This window comes from Mugil cephalus, chromosome 6, assembly GCF_022458985.1.
Source record: "Mugil cephalus isolate CIBA_MC_2020 chromosome 6, CIBA_Mcephalus_1.1, whole genome shotgun sequence".
Classification (NCBI taxonomy): Eukaryota; Metazoa; Chordata; class Actinopteri; order Mugiliformes; family Mugilidae; genus Mugil; species Mugil cephalus.
The window spans coordinates 11,036,190-11,059,263 of record NC_061775.1 but is presented as its reverse complement, the minus strand read 5'-3'; the positions used below and the strand labels follow the sequence as shown (position 1 = coordinate 11,059,263).

The 23,074-nt window shown below is 43.1% G+C and overlaps 1 protein-coding gene across 1 annotated transcript in view; it reads right to left on the bottom strand.

Annotated features, from left to right (window-relative positions):
• Nucleotides 1-23,074, bottom strand: part of shroom2a (shroom family member 2a) — a 28,781-nt gene that overhangs the window by 3,350 nt on the left and 2,357 nt on the right. The window contains 5 exon segments of the mRNA XM_047588069.1: nucleotides 148-753; nucleotides 4,737-4,822; nucleotides 5,266-7,726; nucleotides 8,100-8,222; nucleotides 17,349-17,497. Coding sequence (XP_047444025.1) covers nucleotides 148-753; nucleotides 4,737-4,822; nucleotides 5,266-7,726; nucleotides 8,100-8,222; nucleotides 17,349-17,497 — 3,425 coding nt within the window.

Below are 23,074 nucleotides of genomic sequence, written 5' to 3'. Positions count from 1 at the left end.
ACTCTCAATAAGCTCCTTTGTACGTGCAGCGAGAAGACACGATGAGCAGGGAGAGTTACAGTAACTGTGTTCTGACCGGCTGAAGCCTCTACTACCGTGGTGTTTCCGAAACAAAATCTCTGCTCTGACTGAATGTAAAATGTTTACCTGTTTGAGTCTTCATCCCGGAGAGTGGCCGGGGGCCTGTCGCTGAGTCTCTGAGGGGAAAACTGTGGAGAGGGTGAGCGCTGGCCCTCCATGCTGGCCAGCCCTGAAGGTCTGTGGGAGGAAGCCGGGGGAGAGGAGGCAGGCTGAGGATTGGATGTTGATAGATGATGTACTGCCCCTTGTCCTTTGTCCACAAGTCCTTTGCCCTGCTCAGAATCTCCCTTTGCAGAGTGGGCGGGGTCAAAGGAGGAGCTAGGATCGGTGTTAGGAGAGCAGTGGGTGAAGACTTCGCTCTGGGAACCGGTTAAAGACTCATGGGAGTCGACCTCTGGGCATCTGGGTGGGGGAAGCTTCTCCGGCGCGGAGGGCTTTCTCCTCGGTCCAGACGGCAGCTCGGGGTGGCTGTGGTCGTCGGGCGGAGGGAGGGCAGTCTCTGGAAGGCTGTGAGAAACAGATGTGTGTCCGTGGTTCACGGTGGCAGGGGCAGCTCTGTGTCTGGAGTCAGCGTTTGCTCCCGTCATGGGCGGAGGGGGTGGCGCTGAGTAGCGTTCAAACTCTGCAGGCTTCTCTTTAACTTTGCCGTCACCTGGGCCTCGAGCAGAGAACCTGAGGAATACAATGGAAAGCTTTTAATTACGCAGCCAGACAGCACGGACTATCATCTGCAGCTCAATCAAATAATACACTGTGGCAGGGCCCTGGTTCATCTCTCCACCAACCACTATGATTATACCAGTATGACAAGGCACATGGCTCCCTCCTCTACTGCAAGCCTCCTTCCTGGTAACTGTTCAGCTGGCAGCCTGAAGAGGAATATTTCAGCTCCCACAAAGTCTGCATAGAGGAATAAATAATCCTCCAGCCCAAAGAAGCGAGATCAGCTCACTTTTACAATTTTAACTCTTTGGAGGTAAAGTTAGACACAGAGGAAGAGGATGAAGCCAATGTCTGGAAGTTAAAAGTGTCACAGGAGGCCCGATGGTGAATTGAAGTAGTACAGGTGACCGGGAACAGATTTAAACATGTAAGCGTTCTGGCATAATTAAACCATACAGCGCTGCCAGTAACTGAGCCAACCAGACTACATGCAGTCCAACACTGTGGCTTCATGCTCGCAGATTACATTTCCATGCAGGCTCTGATACAAATTCAATTTAGAGCAGACACCGGCGCATAAATCACGCAGCTCTGATTAAAGACAAAACTGTATTGATTCTGCAGACCCGAGGTGAAATACGGTGACTTGTGAAACAGACAGAAACCGAAACGCAAACCTCCCAATGTGAATTCTTACAAGATGCGACAAGTCTCCTAATGAACACCCTCCCTCAGCCTCAGCGTTGGCCCAGGACAATGTGAGAAAGTTACATTGTGGAAACATAATGTCAGATATATTACTGCAGCATCCAGTCGGAGGGATAACAGGTACCGTGATGTAGGTATGCAACGGATGACATTTTTATGTGAAATTAAATTATTTAGTGACTTTTTGGGAAACATGGTTCTGGGAAACAAGTAACAAACTTGTCTATGCTACTAAAGCATTTCTTGGACACTGCTTCCCATTAAAATTGCACAAATAATCCAGTTTTCTATTAATGTCTCACTGTGTACACACTAAGACAAAGTAGTCTCTGTCACATAAGAGACAAAAACACACATCACAAATATTAAAAGCGATAACACGGGTATTTTTGGCAGACGTACAAGTATCTGAAAAGTTAGGATTACAGTAGATTTGTTACCAACTCACCATAAGAGGCACTTTAGTCGTGTCATTTCCACAGAAAAGAATAAAAAAGTGTGTGTCCTGCCTGCCTGCTCGCTCAATATGACAGAAGTCACCTGCATGGCATCTCTTTACGGCCGTATCAATGACACTAGATGGGTGGAGCGTGACTCACTCGGCTCATCTCACCGACTTTACAATGACAATAACATCCTGTGCGCTGTTGTTGTAACGCAAACGTGAGTGTCATATGGTGCGGCTCCGACAACGAGATTGCAAAAGAGAGGATACTCTACACCCGGCAACGAGTTTCACCTGTGAGAGTTTAGACAATGGCTCCTGAATAACTGGTTACATGCCATTAAGTCATCGTGTCCACGTCACTAAGCATAGCTTAAGAATGACAGTGAATCAGTAATCAGAGAAACTTTTTCGTTCAAACTGAACAGTCCATTGTTTCGTAAAGATGCAAAACAATGGACTGATCAACCACAAAGCATCTTTAACGAGAACCTCCTTGCTTAATATATTTATAGCCTACCTCTTTGTGACTCACACAGTCACAATGTAACACAAAAAATTAAGACCAAAACCAAGCTATGGTAACCCCTCTGTTTTAATAGGCCGAGTAGGATTCTCTGCGATGAGTGGGTTTCAATGTGTAAAGATTTGTGAAGTTGGCTTTTGTGAAAATCAACAATTGGCCCCATCACATTTTCAGATACAGTATCAGAGTGCAGTCTAAGTACAGATCAGTCTTTTTGGTATATACCCAAAATAGAAGGTCTTAATGTCTAGATGTGTTTTATGTTTAAAGATAAACCAATCAGGCATAACATTATGACCACCTTCCTAATGTTGGGTAGTTCTTCTCCAAAAACAGTTTTTTCTCATCAGAGAATGGACATGGACTTTCTGAGGGTGTCCTTTGGTGTCTGGTAGCAGGATGTTGTTAGTGGGGGCCTTTGGATCTGTGGATCATCCCACAGATACTTGATCAGTTTGGGATCTAGTGAATCTGGAGGCCAGGTCAACACCTTGTTCTATTATTCATGTTTTTTGAGTTGTTGCTAAACTGTTTGTGTTTGTGTGTGTGTTTGTGTCAGGCTGCATCCTGATGGAAATGACTGCTGCCATCAATGAGTGTCATTGTTATGGGCCGGGGGTGCCCCGTCTGGTTTAGGTCTACAAGTAATATCCACACGAATACCAGATCCAAACGTTTCCTTCAGAACACTGAATTATGACAAGACGGTCAATGTTATTTATGTCTCCTGTCAGAGGTTTTTAATGTTGTGGCTGATCGGCGTATATTGGAGAGCAGTCTGTATCCCTCTCCATTCGTCACTATTTTGATTTCCGCAGAATCCCTCACAAACAAGTGGATTTCATTATATTGACCGTACTGAGAGGATGTCATCAAATAAAATTCTGGGGTTTTCCACCCAACTATGAGTTGGTAGACTTCTACTGATATTATGTGAAGTATGCCTTTAATTTAAGACTGACTGGTGCATATGTGAGTTCAGATTTTAACATTAGATAATAACATTTAACATAGTTCACACAGGGTCATCAAAGTGTCCCATGAACTCATCGCCTGTTAACCTGTAAATATGCAACAACATGAAACAAACAGTCACTAAAGTGAAAGGTTTAATGCGCTGTGACCAAACCACTTTATGTACACAGACAGTTTCACAGCGTCGTGATGGATGTTTAAACATGTCTGCAGCCTTATAAACAATACAGGCCATAGCTGCAGGTAATATTTCTACATTTTTCTCCAGTGACTAAAAGTGAACTTTCTTTTACAAGTCATGATTGTAAGTTAGCCTGCACCATAAATCTTTTGTAACTATTTAGTCCAGTTTAGGCACACAGCAGTGCTTAGAGCTAAATGCTGGAATTAGCATGTTAGCATGCTCAAGCTCACAATGCTTAGCAGGTATAATGTTGCTCATCTTAGTTTTTGACAACCTTTTTAAAATAAATTGCTAATGGCACCCAACACAACGTACAGAGCTAATGGTTGTGTAAATATTTAATCTAAAAGAGTTGGACAAACAGTGATTAATTCATTCAAAGAGGGACTCAAAACCACCGAAGAGGAAAGTCACTAGGATTCTTCCTCTTAGTTACTAATAGCAGCTTTTGAAATACTCTAGTGAGGACCAAAGTGGTACACGACAACACTGCATTCCTAAGAGCCACATCTCTGACACAGATAAAAATCCAATTATTCAGAGTAACAGATCTTACTGATGATAATGTCGTGCCTTCAGGCCTGAAGGCATGAACTTGGGTCCCCATTGCATTCCAATTGGGGCCGAAGAAACACTTCCTCACTGTCACAGGCAGGGTCAGATGCCTCGCCTACACCGCTAAGCCCCCACTAAATGACACAAAGCGCAGCCAGAGAGACGGCTTGTGTTGTCACAGCTGCAGCCAGGCAGTGCCACTATAGTGTCTTTGCAGATTATAAAGATTTCAGTGTTCTTCAACAAGTTTACAGACTCTTCCCACCGATAAAGCACATGAGAAAAATAACAACAAGATAGCACACTAAATATGGTATAATATGATATAATGACAACAACAGCGGTTCACAAGCTGAATAATTACCGGAGATAAAACACAGCAGTAGCATTTGACTTCATCTTACCCAGTGCTTCCAAATAACAATACCAGTACACTCCTTCTGATTTCCCTTCAGAGGAAAAATCCAGCATGCCAAGTCAAAGCCAAACTCAAAGACTGATATCTGAGCAGCTGTATTCTGAACGGTATGGTGGAGATAAACGGAGACAGCCACAGACACTGTTGTTCCAGCAGGTTCCCTCGAATGAGATTTACTCACGCTGTGTCGGTGCTGAGCGGTTCAACAGGCTTTCTCTCCGTCTGGGAATATTCTGTCTCGGACTTTCTTGCAGGAACTGGAACCTTCTGTAAATAAAGTTGAACAAACAGAGACGTACTTATGCAAAAAGTCTTCACGAATCAATAGAAAAGAGGGTACCAGGCATCCCAAGAGTAACTTGGAAGTTATCGTCTTGTGTTAATTATTATGACCAACCCAGGCTAAAGCTTCCTGGTTTCTCACCACTGAAAAAGAAATTCATTGGGTTGATGCCCCTCTCCCCTCCTTAGGCTGAGGGTGTGTCGTTATGAACAAACACGGATTAATATTTGACTTGGCTTTTCTTTCTCTGTTGTCACTTCAGTCACCATGTTGGTTTGTATTAGATGTTAAGCTACCCTGAGAGCTTGGTGCAGTTGCGGTGTTTAAATAACTGTAACCAGGCTACACAGCAGGAGAACTCTCTCTATTGAGAACTCCAACAAACTGCTGAAGTTAGTTTGAGGTCAGCACGAGTTGTTTGCCTTACCTGTCCATACAGGTCTGCTGAAGGAGATGACCGGGATCTCTCGTGGAAACAAGAGGATGTGGTTTGCTCTTCCGGCCCCGGATCCAGTATGTTATCAGCTGACCGGTACCGTCCAGAGGCTCTTTTTTCTGGAGGTTTCTTCTGTATATTCCACCTTGCCTCGTACTCAGCGAAGGTGCCCAGTCTCTGCTGGTCTTGGATGGATTGCTTGTGTGTGGAGTAAGGAAGCCCTTGGGTGTCTTCACTGTACTCCCTTTCCTCGATTCCTTTCATTACGTCTTCACTTGCAATGGCACATACAACATCTGGGCCTTGGTTCTTGGTATAACTTGGAAGGGATGTGCGATTTGGGAATCCTGGTTTCCCACTTCCTTTAAAGAAGGTCTGCTGTTCGAGTGAGGAGCCTCCATTGTCACTATTCATCAGATCTTCTTTCATCCCAACCTCGTTGATTTTGTCTGGTTCTGAGAAAGACCTAACCTTCTTTTCCGCAGGAAAACGCTTGCGGCCACCAATGCGAGTCACCTGTCCAGCTGCAAGTCCTGAACTGCTCATTACTGACTCGGTGAGAGTCGGCAGAGGGTTGACATCTTTGCGAGCGTGCACTGAGGATGGGTAGTTAGGTAGGGCCTCTGCTGCAGAGTGCTCAGATAACACAGGCTCCAGGTCTCTTCTCCTGAAGGAGGTAGCCTTGAGCACCCGTGCCTGTGCTTCCTTCAGATTGTCCTTGTAGGTGTTTGAGAAGGACCCATCTGCAGAGGCTGGCGTGGTACTTTCAGGGGATTTCCAGACTTCCTGACCTTCTTCAGTCTCACACTCGGCACCGGGGAGAGCCGCTGCACTCTTACTTTTCTGGAGCTTTGCTCTTCTCATCTGGATTTCGTTTCTCAACGTGGTGGCAAAACGCTCGCTACGCTTCACCTGCTTGCTGTCGAGGGACTCCTCCGAGTTTGCCCCTCTTGTTTGCCTATCTTGTCCTGCGGCATCCATGGATAGTGAGTGGAGCATTGGGGTTGCCTGGGGGCAGATCTTGTTGCTCCCTTGGCTGTGATGTCTGATGCTGTCTTGTTGTATTTCTCTGTGCTGGAGCGGCAGAGACCTCCGTTGTTCAGATTGTCTGCTATGAGAATAACTTTTGTACTGAGCTTCTAGATTTTGCGTGTTGTGGCCTTGTTGTTGGCCTCCTTTATCATCAGTGTTGGGTTTAAGTACAGAGGCTTCCAGTACAGTGGTAACTTGGTGCTTGCTATATCCATTACTCTCTTTATTATGCGAGGAGTGGCGCGGCTGATAGTTGACTTTGGCGACCATTTGTGGGCTGTGAGAAGTCCGATCATTTCCAGTCTGTGCCACATCTGCACTTGTGACGCTCCTCCTGTCCTCTGGTATCCCTGACAAAGACAAGGGGTTGGTCGGAGTCGGCTGACACGTAGTGACACAGTAGTATCGGCTATGTCCACTGCTCTCAGTGTTTTGGTCAGTGGCAGAGGAGGTCATGGAAGAGCTTAAGCTCCTTCTCTGGTTCTGGCCAAAGTGTTGTGCAGAACCGTTAGTGGGCAGTTCCTGCATGCTACTATAGTAGCCACCTACATTTTGTGGCTTTGGTACAGATGTAGCGAGGGACTGAGGATAAAAAGTGCTTTTGTCACCGTGATGTCTTTGATGGTAGGGCTGGTTAACGTGGGGAGGTTGGCTTTGGCGAACGCCACTGCTGGACAGGGAACACTGTTTGTTTGGGTTGAACTGGCTGTGACTGGATTTATCAGAGGAAGCGTAAAAAGTGTCATTGTCATTGTTTGGGGAAATGTTGTGGCTTCTGCGATTTTCAGAGGAAGCCTTATAGGGCATGTGTGAATCAGGCCCTTCTGGGTGAGATATAAGTCCTCTTTCATGCACCTTCGTCGCAGCAAAACTATCACTACGTGCAGGTGGAGGGGGAGGGGGAGGGGAGGGCGAAGTGGTCTTCTTTTTTTCAGGGACATTCCAGACGGGTCCGAAGCTGATTCTGCTTGAGGTGGAGTGGCGGGAGCCAGCTGGGTCCTCGGTCTGTGGACCGTCGCAGCCTGAAATTACTCCTGGCATCTGAAAATATGTGAGCCTGTCGTCCTGTTTGACTCCTTCTGCAGCCAGGCTCTGACTGTTTCTGACACTGTTGTGCTTTCCCCCTGCATCCCACTGACCCACTTTATAGAGCACGTTCTCTGTGGAAGCAGCGTTGCTCTTTGAGAGCATGTAGTCTGGGGTGCCAGAGCTGGTGGAGAAAGAGCTGTAGGCCGAGTCTCGTTTCCCTCCTCCTAGGTGCTCCATACTGTTGTTTGACTTGGCAGGCGATAGCTGACCGGCGGGGTATGGGTGTGAAACGTGCTCTAGACTGTCCATGCTGCCAAGAGAGCTGAACTGGTCCGACACTCTGCGCAGGTTTGTCTGCTCCCAGCCAGTGGAAAGATCAGTTGAGGATGAGCTAGAGGTGAAAAGGACAGATACATATAACCAGTTTTCATTCTGCAAACATAGTTATAATGAGGTAATAATTAATGAGATAAAGTTACAACTGGCTTGTTTAGTCACATTTACATCTGTTTTCTGTAACCTTCGTGGGCACCAGGGAATACAGGAACATGGGGAAAACAGATGAAAGCTTTTACACACCACTGAAAATCATGTTTTTGTAATTAAAATTCACAAATCTGTAGCATGTTTATATAGACTAGAGAACAGTTAATATGGAGCAATACAAAAACTGCAACTGGCTAACACAAATCATAACAAGATGTACTGTTAATCCAAAGTGCTCGGTGTCTAACATTCAGACTAGGAGTCAAACTACAAGTTACCTTGCATCATATCTGGTGTGCCAGACTGCTGTGGGTGGAGACTGTGTTTTGGCGGTCTCTGATTGGCTTTCATTGAACTTGGTAGAGTGCCAGGAGTGAGGCCTGCTTATGGGTTCATTCCGCCTGTAGAGAGGGCAAAAAACACACACTGGATTAAAGACCAAATCTTCATAGAAACCAGTGGGCGCATACACAAATGAAGTGGTGCAACTTGAAGTTTCTAAAGTTAGAAATGGAACTACACAAGCTAATGGATGCATTTTCTTTTCTTACGTGTTAAATGTAATTACTTTTAAGGTTTACCCCATGTTCACGCTCATCATTCCTTTTTATTTATAAGAAAAGGTTTGTACAGCTGTCAGTTGTGCAGCAGAAACATACCCTTTAAAGCGGTTCTTTCTGAGAAGCATGTCGAAAAAGTAACAGGAAACATCAGAATAAAATAAAACTTTATGAAAATTCAAATAAAAAATATGTATTTCACTGAGGCACTAATACACATACATGTTACTGGCTGACAGTGTATTGCAGTCTCTACAAATGGGATGAACATCATTCATCTAGTGACATAAACCACAAGACAGTACTAAAAGGCATGCCAGTATGGGCAGGTAATGAACCACAGGAGAGGATGACACAAATGATATTATTGCTAGTGCGGATGGTTTATATGATTATGTGCACATGGCAGTCGGAAAGGGAAGGAGGAGAGGAAGAAAGAAAATGCCAACTACTGATTACGGTGAAGCCACAGAACCGTACCTCATGGAACTTCGCAAAATCTTCGTAAGAAAGCTTCTTGCCACATGCACGTCATTCTCTGAGGGCATTTTCTGAGCTACAATATCCACCATTTTCATATTCCTAGGCAGCAGGGGGGAGGAACACACACACAAGAGCTCACCGACAATAGACAGAAGAAATAGCACCTGACGCTAAAACTGTTGCGTTGTTGAACGTTTGTTGAACCTAATCAGGACCAAAGAAAGAGGAAGAACCCAAAACCTCTTATGATCCAACTTAATGATCATACGCTACTTTAACTAGCTGGAGAGTAGAGTGAGATGTAGTCGACAGCACTGTACACAGCTGCTGATATATGATGCTTCAGCCCCCTCTCCTGGCCAAAATACAGTACATTCACAGTGCCATAGTTTTCAGTTTCGCAGAGTTTCATACGTACGAGAAAGCCTGTGTACAGTTTGACGGATAGAACAGTGTGCCACAAACAAAAGCAAAAGGAAATACACTCAGTTTTCCTTCCGCCACAGGAAGTAGGTGAGGTGAGCTCACCGCACTCGGCCATATGGTCCCTGAGGGAACACAAGCCCAGCATGAGGCTGGGGGGCTTAAGAGAATAGAGAATCTCTTACACATACAGATCAGCCACCTCACCCCTCAATCCAAGCTGTCGTCTGCCTCCCAGACAGCCTTCCTGTCCCCAGCGAGGTTCAAAACTGACACGGTTTGACAGGCACAACAGAGTTCAGTAGTAGTACTTTGTAGTGATACTAACAAATCAATGCAGAGGCGACTTTCTGAGTCACAAATTCTTAACCTTATTCCAAAGAGGGTTAGGATTATTTTAAAGTTGTTCTAGAGACATGTAAACGGTTTATGAATTTAAAGCAACAGCACAGCTCTCTTTAACCACTGACAGGGAACTGTGAAACACTGGTATTACAATGGAGAAGAATTTCAGCCGCAGCTCTGCGTCTTTCATTCTCACCGGACCAAAGGCTTGCTCTACAAAGCCACAAGGTCAAAAGGTCCTGCCCCGTCAGTCACCTTGTCTAAAGGCCTTCAATGAACTGACGACGAGAGGTCCAAACAACAGCATCCTTTAGACGGTCACATGAAAACACTTCTCGGTAAAACGAATAAAGTGCGCTATTATATTTGGACCTCACATTCACTCCACTGACAATTTTCAGATTGAGACAGATTTGGTTAAGCAGAATAAAGTGGGACAATTCCACAAATTTAATTGTGGATTAGAGTTAAGGCCTATTTAGGGGACAAACAAAGGCCAACATGGAGCTCAGTCTTCCTTGTCTCCTCGCAGCCCGTGTTTCTGGGGCACTAGGAGCTAGCCACACATGGCGCCTGCTATTGGTATGCAAATGACCGTGGTTTTATTAGGCCTATCGTCAGGGCTACAGCTGGGCTGGCACAGATATGCTAGGAAAGTGAATCAGTTGGCTGGAATGGGGGCTGGGGGAGAGGCTGATCTCAGTGTAGAGCCTGATTTTACTTTAAATGTGACCGGTACCAGTCAGTTCACATACAAAACTTGCTTGACATATGTCCATAGAACATCACATCGAAGTCTTAAAACAAGGCGGGCAAACTCGTTCACATAGTAAATTACACATTAAGACAATACACACGGATGATTGATTTTGTTTTACCTACAGTCTTTTTACCCCAAAGATTAATTTGCATTTGGTTTTGAACTGCTAAGTCTTTCTGATCATGGCTTAACCTAAATGATGAATGACCTCATACTGAATGATAAGACAACAGCAATCACAACAATAACAGAGTATTAGGGTCAATAAACCAAGCGAAGACCCCAAAATGTTGCCCAATTATTCAGTGACATTTAACAGGACCAAATCATCAGGCGTGACAGCCTCTAACACAGAAGTCAAATATACTACAAACGATAAAACGTGATTAAAACGCAATATAAAAAGTTCAATAGGACTCACCGAACATCTGGATGAAGGAATTCAGAAGGGACACAAAGAAGAAATGCTGTACCCCTGAGACCATCCAGTAATATTAGAAATTAGCCCAGTTTAGATCACAAAATGAGACCTGTTGTACCCCTGAAACGGTCAGGCACGACATTCCACAGACATTTCAAAGACAGGCCAACATAAAGAGGCATGCAGGCGGCGGAGGTCTGAACATCATCACACAGCACTACAACCGATCCCCTACGTCCAAACACACATCCGCTGATAACTCACACGTAACATTCAACTCAAAATGGCCATTACTAAAAGTCCCGAGCGAATAAGTTGGAACTCAGGGGAGATTTCCTTCGGGATTACTGGGGGTTTTTCTCCCTGAGAGGGGGCAGAGGGGCGTACGGAGAGGGAGGAGGGCTATTGTCACAGCCAGTCCTCTCGGAGTATTCCCATACCTTGCACCGTCTCATTGGCTCTGAGGGGCCAATATGCTAATGACGGGATGAAATGCCGGACTCTTCTCTTCCCATCTCCCCCGTTGTGAAGCGGACATGCATTTCAACCATTACTATGGCAACAGGTTGATCTCTAGGGTGCAAGGGCACCCCGTTTCCTGAAAGCCCAGCGTAATGAGTACTGAAGCTGCCCAAAAGAGGAACACAGCAACACATGATACAAATACAACTTTGTATCAAAAAATTCTGACTTGTTATTTCAGGTTGTGATGACTCACTCTGACTATTCATGAGTGACCGGTCTTTCTTATTCATTATTTGGAATTATCTACTAGATTTTGTATAATTATTATTATCTAGTATTAATATACCTTTCTTTTACACTTTATCTTGCTATAACAAAGAGTAATGTCAGCTGCCTGGGACGTATACTGTCTTACCTCTGCACTGACTTCTAAACATTTGGTTTCCTTGAGGACTTCAATCATCATTTTATAACTCCAAACATTTGTTAGGATGTGGCTTTATATGGGAAATGATTGACAACACAAGTATGCCAGCTGTTGGTCAGGAATGCTCTGATGTGTGTTTTTTTTCGGGCTTTTAACTTTTAACAGCATTTCAAAGTACAATCAAAAGGAAAGCTCTTTGGAACGGACAAACTTTCGCAATTTAGAAATCGCCCGGATTCAAACCGATTTACTGTATCTATTTTTTTCCCTCCCCAAAAGGGGAAATTGTTTCCGCACTCCTGAGTGACAAACAAGTCTTTTTCCTCTCACTAAAAGCGTGCTCTGGCACACCAGCTCAAGGTCTGGTGACAGGCAAGAAGATTAGTGAAGAAAGGTTGCAACCTAGAGCTGATAGGGAGGCAATAAAGTTCACAGTCATCTATTGTGAGGGAGGCAATCAAGCATAAAATCCCAACAAGGTTTTCATTGTGAGGTGCAGAGATTGGATTATGTTTTTCACAATTGTAACAAATGCATCTGATACGGACTGCTGATAATATCGAATAACACTGCAATAAAAACAAACAAATGAAACAATAAGCCATAAACTATGTGACTAGAACAGATGTAGGATTAGGGTTAGGGTTATGCTTCTTGCCTGGGCTAAATTAGCCCCAAACCACCTCCTGAAGTGTTTTATCAGTTAGTTTGCTATATCTGAAATATGCAAGAAATGATCCCAACACTGTTATCTTATCAGTTTATTTGTTGGCGTCTATTAAGTCCATCAAACATCAGCTGAAAGCAGAAATGTTGGGGGATTAAATTTAAGCAAATCTGGTGATTATCAGCCAAGCTGGTTCACTCACTGGCAATCTAAGAAAACAAGCTGCAGCCTCATGTACAGCATTACTCAGGAGATGCTGAGATAGTAAGCAGCCAATCTGCACATTGCAGGTGAGATTTTGGATTACATTTGGTCCCCAAAGGGTCTCACAAAGGACTGCTTCAGTAAACCCTACAATCAAACCAGTCATGTTTGAGGGTGAGAGAGGTGAACCGTTGAGCAGTGTGTAATGACGAGCACATTCCTGGGCTGAGTGGCATACCAGCTGTCAGGTCACCGGCCGCCGGCGCTGACCCGGAGCCCAGAAACACCTGGAAGGCTTTTGTCCGAACAACATCACTTCGAGTCCTCCATGTCCTACGTCTAAAACGTTGTCCGTTTATTACATTTCAAGTTTGTATTGGGTACGAGTACCAACAACCTTTTACCTACAATGCCTTGCAGCAGAGGAGTGAATCACCAGAAAATAAGCAAAGCAACAACAACGACAAATAGTACAGAGATCCCCAATAAAATAATAACATAGTGTGGACTGCAACAGTTAGTCAACCACAATCTATAAAAGTGTCAAATGTAATAGTGAAAGTAAACATGAACAAAACTGTTGGAAGGTGAGAGAATCTATTAACTGTAATGTCAGTCATGACTTATCATGACTATAGTTCCCCGAGGGTGATCCTCTCCATAAACTCCTCTAATGGGTGATATGTGATGACACAATGCTTCTAATGTGAGAGGCAAACACTTCAAATTATAGAGATGCTGCAATTATTGCCATGTACCAAACTGGTGACAATGACACAATCTTGACCAAATAGACAATATGTGAGTGTGTTTTTAAATGCACAAAAATGACATGTAATCCAACGCTGATTAAAAGGTTAACCAACGTCACAAGTGAGATCCACTCCACTGAGTTACCATCAACTCACCTTGACCACAGAACAAACCAAACACTGAAACCTCTAAACTACGATTTCCTCACTTCAGACCCAAATCATTCTAAGAAATCTACTTATGACAAGAATTTGGTGGAGAGCATTCCAATCATATTACATAGGCTTATTTAGAAAAACAAATCCCAGCAAATGTAAGCCACTACACTGTAACCCCTACTGAATGCTTACACTGTAACTTATGCCGGAAGGCTTTTCCAGGTATAACTGGATTGTGCACCGGAACTCCACTAAAACAGTATTTGTGTCCAAAATAGCTTTTTCTGATGAAACAACAACTCAAACAAAGAATAACAGAGAAAGACTTCTCCTCCAGCACACATTAATGAGGCATATTAGCGACTGTAGCACTTCTATAACAATGCCAGAAGGGGGAAACCAAATGCCACGAAGCCTCGAACGTTGTTCGATTTAATGGTTCATTGTGCGGTTTTCATTGTGGGGGTCGGGTCCAGGGATCGTTTTGGATGGAGCCCCAAACTGCAAAAGCACAAAAAATGATGTGAATGTTTTACGTAAAAAAGAGTTTACCTCAGGTGATCATCCCTGTGTTATACAACCTTCAAACGAGCGGCAGCATTCAGAGCTTCAAATTTCTCCCTTTTTCTGGGATCTCTATATGTCAGGCAGTTTGTTTCACTTCTCATATACTGTATATGTGCAGTTTGTGGAATAGAATTTCGCTATTTGGATCTCAGTCATAAGTATAACAATAACAAGGTGGAACGCATACAAATGTAGATGTGGGACAACTGCTACTTAGAACATACGATTTGGTCGTACTTCACAAGTTTAACAAAGTCAATTTTGGACTGAAATTATCAGTGGAACTTGGAAGTTGCACCACAGTGTGCACAGCAGGTCTGTCGAGACATGTGCAAAGACAACGAGATGCTTTCCCACACATAGCCACACCTATGTGTTCGCTATGTGACGTGTGACAAGCCGCTCCCCTTCTCCTCACCCAAATGACGTTACACAAACTGTCTCGCATTAGTCAGTACATGCAAAATACATGACTTGCTAAATCAAGCTCCTCCCCCCCCTGCTATCTGCGGAGGGGCCACACCTGAAGACGGGAGCAGGTTGCGACAGCTTCCTGATCCCCTACGTGCACAGACACAGATGCAGCTCGTAGCGAAAAATCAGAGCTCTACATGGGTACAGGTGATACAGATAGCTACACGTACGCTATAAAATATTTTCGAACCGCAAGACCAGTTTTCTACACGGCATGAAGGCTTAGAGTTGAATGGAAAGGAGGAGAAACTGGCTGGAATTGAAGCCTTGGGATACAGTAATGAAACCCTATCACTTTGCTGTATTCTAAATCAGACACAGACTTGTTATTGTGGCCTTGGAAAATGACTGACTGGAGATGCTATTTGAGACAGTCAGAACAAAGCAAATTCTTCAACACAGACGAGCAGAAGGAACTAAGAGTCCCACGGGACTGGAAGCTTGTGTAAAATGCAATGTGAACAATATGAGTTGTCCTTGTAAGGAAATGTCTTCCTCTGTCTTTAGAATTACAGACGAGCTAAAATGAAAATACCCAGATCCTTTACTCATGCCTCCTGCTTTTCTGAAGCCCAATCTATCCAAAATTTACTCCCTAATCTCAGCCCACTTTTAAAAGGAAAGATACATGTTGCAGCCACAAATCATGTGAAGACAGACGCTTCTGCTGGTCAGTTACAAAAATACTTTAGATATCTCTCGTCATGTCGTCAGGGCATCTAAGTCCATGTTCGGACGATTCCTCAAATTTCCTTCTCAACACCCATGAATACTGAAAACCGAAGTGCACTCAGGAACTACTTTATTACATATGCCCAATTAAAGTTGCCCTAATATTACTGTCCTGCCATAAAGTGGTATTAACACAACTTTACAATATAATATACGGTTTGCTGTGGTGTGTGACTTCACTAGAAAAAAAATCTAAATAAAAAAAAAAAAGAACTAGTTACATACACTTTCCACTGTGTTTATATGCAAGTCCCTGCCTCTGATTTTCCTGTAATATATAATACGTAATCTTGAACTCTTTGGTGGTGTTCACGTCCATGAGTAAGTAAACTAGCTTACTCATGGACGGGCTGAGTAATTGTGTCGTTGTTTACATTTCCAAAGAATGAGGTAAAGGTGTAATATATTTATTTTGTTCCTTTCTGAAAAAAAGGCAGGTGAGGAAAGTGTGGGTGGAGTAACTCTACTCCAGGGAACTGGGCTCCACACCAGCTAAGCCTCATCCACCTTTGAGAGATGAAAACACATCAGAAAGACCAGATTTAAGCAGCTACTCACTGAAATGTCAGTGTAACCTGTATCAAGTTAGACCCTCCTCATGTCTTAAATACGTAGTCATTTAACGATAAAGACAATATTCAGACCTTGGTCAAAACTCAGCTAATTTCGTTCATCACAGCCTTGTGGATGTGGTTTGACCAGATTTGATTTTTATTGAGCCGACTAGTGCACAAAGTCATATTGCATCATATTTTTCAACTGAGCCACTTCAAACCAGCAAGCATCAGTCTATAGCTATGACCTACAAGAAACAGATCACATGACTCACGGAGGCAGCTGAAGGCCTGCAAACCTACTGTCGCATTTTCTTTTAGTTGATCCATGTTTTTACAAGAATGTTTTTACAAGAAAAGCACAATAGGGCTCAACAAACAGATGTCTTCCTAATGTTCCATAACATATATGCCTAAATACACACACTAGCATGAGTCCTCTGAAATGAACACCAGCTTACAGGGCTCTCGCAGTAACTTGGGGATTAATTAGCTCCTATGCTAACTCAACTCCGTTCCAGCTCTTGCAAATAGACAATCGAGAGTCAGAACTGTATTAGCTTGTGCGTCATTCCTTTTCCCGTCTCTTCACTCGCAGTAAGAAAAGATAACTTTGCGTTTAAGGGTTTAAGTTCTGCCAAAACAAAATGTCCAAAAATACACAAGTTTTTGTTTTCATATGACAAGTAGTTGCATTGTATTCAGAATAATACAGGTCATCAAATGAACACAGAATGTTACAGGCAGTAAAACATCCTCGTTTCCAGATCCTGCCATAAACACGTCTATTGAGAATAAAAGACAATAAGAGAGACTCGTAGCCTCGTCCTTGTGGGGAGAGATAAATGGTGAGTGGACTTCCTTGTACGGTAGAGTTTGTTCAGGGATTACGTTATGATATGATACAATACAGAAAGAATTGCAGCAAACGGCAAAGACAATGACACTAGTGTTACACGCACAACAGGGGCATTTGTGTGCAGACGTCCAGGATTGAGCAAGGTACGCACACTTAACAGCACCATAGAGTCTATAAGTGACAAAGTTTGACAAAGAGAGTGAATGTTATAACTGAGCTGTTTGGCTGTTTTTATTTGGACAAAGGGTTAGATGTGTGATGTGCGTGCTGCTATCAGAGCAAACAACGCACACTACAGACGACCTTATCGCAGAGGGCGTGAGACCAACCGACGAGGTGTGCTGAACTGATAAAATAAATAAAACAAAATCTCAGAGTCATATGGCGTCGTTTGCATAATGTCCTATTGTGTATCCTTCTCACGCCCTTCCTCCTCTGCGCTGGATCAGACAGAAAAAAAAATGATGTCACCCAACCACCTCTCTTCTGCGTTTCAACATCTTCCTGAGAAACGCACAAAACTATGACAGCAAACCAGTACAACCTGGAAAAACAGCACCATCCGAAGTCCGCCGCCACCTCGGCTCGGCGAAGGCGCAACCATGGCGACCTGTTGAGCTAAAGAGGAGGTGACAGCAGCAGGTGCGGGAGGGCGACTGGAGATTGGTTACCTACCTTTTCACCACCAGACTGAGGGTCTTGTGGGATCCTTTCACTAGGCAGATCGCCTCCTGTCTGTAGCCACTCAGGGGAATCTCGTTGATGTTGACTAGCTCGTCTCCCACCTGGAGACTCACAGCTGCTGCCTTGCTGCCCTCCTCAACCTGGAGCGTAAACACAACAGATGGATAACTGAGAGAAATATTTTTATACGGAGCCAATTAAACATTTCAGGAAGCCAAAGCTGGCATGTTAGCACGGCTAGCATGCCAGAAAGAGGTCCAGAAGAAGTTATATGACATTAACATATGACTGATAGTAATATGTGGACACAACTCTAACTGGACAAAAATTGGATGCACAATTGTTGATTGTGCCTTTAATGTACATTTGACAAACTATTTGGATTTACTAGAATGACCACCCTCTTTCTGTAGAAACTATCCAGTTTAAATGTGGGAGAGATTCACCTCATACAACCCGAGCTCGGTGCCACTCACAGTCAGCGTTTCAAAACTCGTGATAAGCCGAACCCTCATATTTGCTGTAGGTTTCAAGGACTATTGCGGTGTAAATTCTTTAAATGTGACTTTAAGCGATAACAAGTACGTTACACAAACAGAGCTGCAACTCACAATTTATTCTTGATCGATCTATTATTCTCTCAATGAAACAATAAACAGTTGTCAAAGACAAGGTAAAATAAATAAAATAAATGGATAAAAATAAAATGCTATCATAATTTGACGTCTTCAAACTGAGAAGCTGGAGCCTGAGTGAGACTGAATGAATATCAAATTGATTCAAGTAAACATGCATTTTATAAGTGCCCATTACACATAGTAACAGCAAGAAGTTATTAGTACAAGATTATGTGGGCTGAATATTGTGAAATACATGCATAAATATGAGCTCAGTCACATATTTATCAGATCTTATGGCAGCTACCTTATGAAATCAAGGACAACATAACTACAAAGAAAACTGCTTCTGCTGAGCTCCACGAAAGCATGGACGCGCAACAAAACCTACCACTGTCTCACATTCTGAGAAGACTCCGTAGAGCAAGGTGCTGTTGACCAAAATGAACAGCATGTAGGCCAGCTTCTAAAAGCAAGAATCAAAGGCTATAAATATACTTCAAAAAGCTGCTGTCCAGACCAGTGACTTGATGTAAAAACAAGCTGCACCGTGTTTGTCTGAGGGCAGACACCTGCAATAACACAAAGGGATGTATAGTGAGCGGAGTACAGTGCGCTGAACTCAGCCACTGTTAGTGTTGGCGTTATCTCTGGAGAAAACACACTGATAGGAGGCTTGGTAGAAGACATTAAGCTGACAGAAACACGGCTCTTAAAGTATGAGAAATGCCGAGCGTTAAGGTCAGCGCTGTCCTCACGCTGACGCAGGGAGTCAGATATGAGAGGCGCAAGACAGTGCAGCTCTGTGTGGAAAGAAAAGCAGCAAGAACTTGCTTCGCAGTTGGCACATTAACACACAAAAGCTAAGCTCTGCAGCTGATTATCAGTTCTCCGCTCGACCTGTGTGTGTGTGTGGGGTAGGGGTGAGAGGGTGGGGGTGGGGGGGGTCTGCATGACTCAACTACAGAAGTATGTGTAGGTTTACAGACAATTATGTCTTATATGGCCTTTACCCTCTGCACAGAAAACCAGAACCCCAGATAGCGCTAATATACTGTGGCCTCTTTTCATTCTTCTGTAATACGGGGCGAAAGCAGGGTGGATGGAGGACTTTAATGCTGGCTGGCAAGACGCCTAAGCTGGTCCCGATATGGTAGTGTATTTTTGTGGAGAATAACTGCCTGCCCCAGTTTTACTGGAACAGGACAACAATTCTTGTTAAAAAAAAGAAAAAAAAAAGCAGTTTGAATGATCGATTTTCACTGAGGAACCAAAGCAGCGAACGACACTATACCTACTGTGCAGTTTTGGGTTATGCAAATTTCAGATAAGGATTTTGAGGAGGCCACAAACTGGATTAAACTAGTGATATTTAGTGATAGGTTCTACCTGTATCTGAGGCCCCTAAGCCCACTATGTTGACAAAAAAAGTGTATTAGTATGTAAGGACTATTTTCTGCTGGGAATGAATACACTTTGGGCTTCCATGTGGGAATTACAGAACATAATATAATAGTTCCTGTGTTCATTCATGCAGCTAATCATAATAAAGCTCTACTATGATCACTGATGAATTCACCTATGGTATAAGCGGGATTAGTTGGCAGTAATAAAAATATTGCTTTGCAGGCTTTGTGCTGAATTTACACTAGTCAGTTGGGATCCTCGTGGCTCAGGTGGTTCGCACACATGGAAAAATGCAACGCTTTAATCATATCTTAAAACTTTTTCACTTTAGGAAATTCACTGGATTAAACCGATTTTGAGATTGGACCAGGCTACCATGCAAAGCCCTATAGAGCCCTATAGAGTTGCCTAAACAAAAAAGTAGTTTCGGAGAATTAGGAAGAAAAATGTAACTACACAGATTAGTACAACCAATGATTTCTACATACTTATATGGGCCTAAAAACTGACAGGTCTTCCAAAAACTGTAAATACATTGCCAAGGAACGCACTTTTTAAAATCAACAACCTGCCTACAACAGCTATGGCCTACATACAGTTCACGGCTTGTTATAATTTAAAAGGAAGCAGCATATAAGAAAACAAATAGGCACATAAAGAAAGTGTCAAAGCACGAGATTCACTGCTTTTCCAAACATTTTTCACCAGAGAAGCCCAATCAGCATGAGCCATACCATGTCCTTTGTTTACCATCTTCCTCCGGGCTATAATCAGTCCGACTGCAGCCATCCTGGATCCCCGAGTATCCTCAAAAATAGCATTAAGTCGCTCCGTGGGTCACGAAGGGAAGGATGTGGTGGCAACGAGGGTAAGGAATGTGTCTTTTCTGCTGACAGATGTCCTGTGCAGGGCGCTGACAGGCTGTTGAACTCAGACCTTATGTATGGTTGTATGCACTGCCTGCGCACACACACCACTGAGAATGTTCATTGTAGTTGGACAAGGCACCAGCAACCGCAAAAACCAACTCACCCCAAGTTGACTTTTGCGTAACTTAAGTTTTTCTTTTTTTTTTTATCCCTCTGTAGCTGCAACCTTTGCAAAGTTCAAGCAACAAATCATTACATGTAGTAGAGACATGAAAAAGCCATGTTAACCTGCACATCTGTGATACAGAGGCCATAACTGTGTTCGCTGCATTCACGGTGTTCACTTCTTAAACCACTGGACTGTATCGCTGTTATGAAGTCGGTTTACGAAATGCAAAAGACAACCCAGAAAGAACCGTCTCCAAGCAGGAGATTATGGTGGTTAGTATGTTAAACCTCAAAGTAAATCTGAATGCTGTGTGGCTCTGGTGTCAGATGTACAGACAAACACTTCTGTGGGTAGTATCCAGTTGTTTAGCGGCTGAATGCTCCATTATGTTCACCAGCTAGCCTCTAACTGCATCTGTCTGCCGTCTGGAGCCAGTCCAGTGGCTTTTTACTGCTATTTTGATTAAATCATGTCAGTTATGGAAAAAAACAACAATTTGCGCAACAGAAAACCAAATCTAAGCTGAAAAGAGCTAAAACTGTCAAGCGGAGGGGAACTACAGAGTTGTGGTAATGAACCCACAGATAATTATCACAAGACAAGTGTCTCCTTTCATTTAACACCAAGACATTAAAAACAATGTTTGTGAAAGGACATTGCTTATTGCAGAAACACAATGAGAAACAATTGCGTAAATGTAGCCATACAACTCCAACTAAACAACAGTCTGGTAACGGCATCTGAAAATGAATTAAGGATTTACTTGTTCTGTTACTAGACACGCTCTGATTTTCTGTTTAATGATAGAGTTCTGCGGTTGGGTCAAAGCAACTGAATTTGTACACGTCATTAAGGTTATAGTAAACGTTACAATCATTTTGCTGCCTCTCGTTTATGATGCTGTTGTAATGTATCACATTGTTAATGTATTACATTGGTGCTGGATCTTTGGTATTTGGCCCGGCCAAACAGAATCAGAAACATGTAACAGGATTTATTGCAGGACTGTTGTGCATTATTTTTCGCTAGGTGTGCCTAATGAACTTGTAGCTGAATGTGCTGGTGACTTTGAGCATTGCGCAGCAAACTACCATCAAACTAAAGGAATCCTACAGTCTCATACCTTTACAATAACTCCGTCTTGTGCCACATGTAAAGGTCGAGCAGCTCCATCGAGGAGCACACTCCGTTCTGGAAATCTAGCGCACAACATGGTCGCACAAAGAATTCAATAATTGGTAAAACCTGTTTACCTGCAGGTCATTTCTCTCAGTGGGTGAGAACAGAGATATTTCTGCTGTGGCTCTGGTTCCTTGAGAGCAAACAATATTTTTTTCCATATTAAATTTGAACCTTGCACAGGAAACATATGTATGAGATGCGTGGCCAGCTGCCTTGTGTAAAACAGGATTATTTAAGTTTATTGAGACTAAGGACTTTAAGTCCATGAAGACCTTGAGCATAACCTGAGCTATGAGTGGAATGTTAAGAATTTTAATTAGATCCAGGATAGTTTTTAACAAATACTCCAAACCTGTCATCAAACTGCGGGCCAGTTTTTTATTGAAGCGACCTGGGAGAGTGCATGGAAGGAAAAAACTGCGATAGCCGCAGACAAATGGATAGAGCAGGTTACTCTGGTTAACATATAAAAAGCACCCATCCTTAGCAAGAACCAACGCTGTGCTCACGTCCAGCCTCGCTGCACAACTGAATGTTACAAGATAAATAGACTAGCTTAAAGATACTTACTAAGTGGAAACATTCTACACAGACGTGTACGGACAAACATTAAGTAAAGGATTGTGTCTAGTTTGTAATTAATTGTGGAAAACCCATCAGAAGAATCCTTTTTGGTGTTACCGTCTTAAACACCTGAGCTTTATGAAAGCATTTGAACTTTTCTTTTTTAAGAAAACTAACTTGTCTACACATGCATAATTTTTTTGGCAGAAGCAAAGAAACACCTTTATCGCCAAATATAAAAAGCTTCACATCAGATCAAATCTAACAAACATTGTGTGCAGATTTTGCATTGTTGCACCAGTTTAGGCACAAAAAATAGAATATGAAGAATATAGGGGAAATACACATATACTTTACTGTGTGTGTCTATAGTATGTTCACATATTTACCATGTACTGTGAAGGGAATAAAATGTTCACTTGCATCTTTATCTTCTTCTTCAAATAATTCAATGACACAACTTTATAAATCAATGGCTACAGTCTTGAGAGGAGCTCCAAAAGAGCTAAAATCACTAATCCTGACTTAATTTATCCCATCAGGCCATTCCACCGGGCTTCAGGCTGTCACAGATAATTCACTACATTTAGAAAATCAAACAAAGCTCCAACATTCTTCCCCCCGCTCCTGGTACGGAAAGCTTCCCTCTGAGCTGAAATTTAACCCGCCGCAAAAGTATGAGAAAGCAAATGTCCAGGTGAGATGTAATAACACACACCGCGCACCGAGTGACAGCGAAGTAAACTCTGAGGCGAACGCCAGCTACGAACCATTAAATATATTTCAAAAGAATGTACTTAAAAACAGATGAAAAGTTGTCAAAAAAAGAAAAAGAAAAGAAAAAGTCAACATCTCACCATATGCTGCAACCGCGTCCACTTCTGTTCCTCGGGGTGGATTTGAGTGACA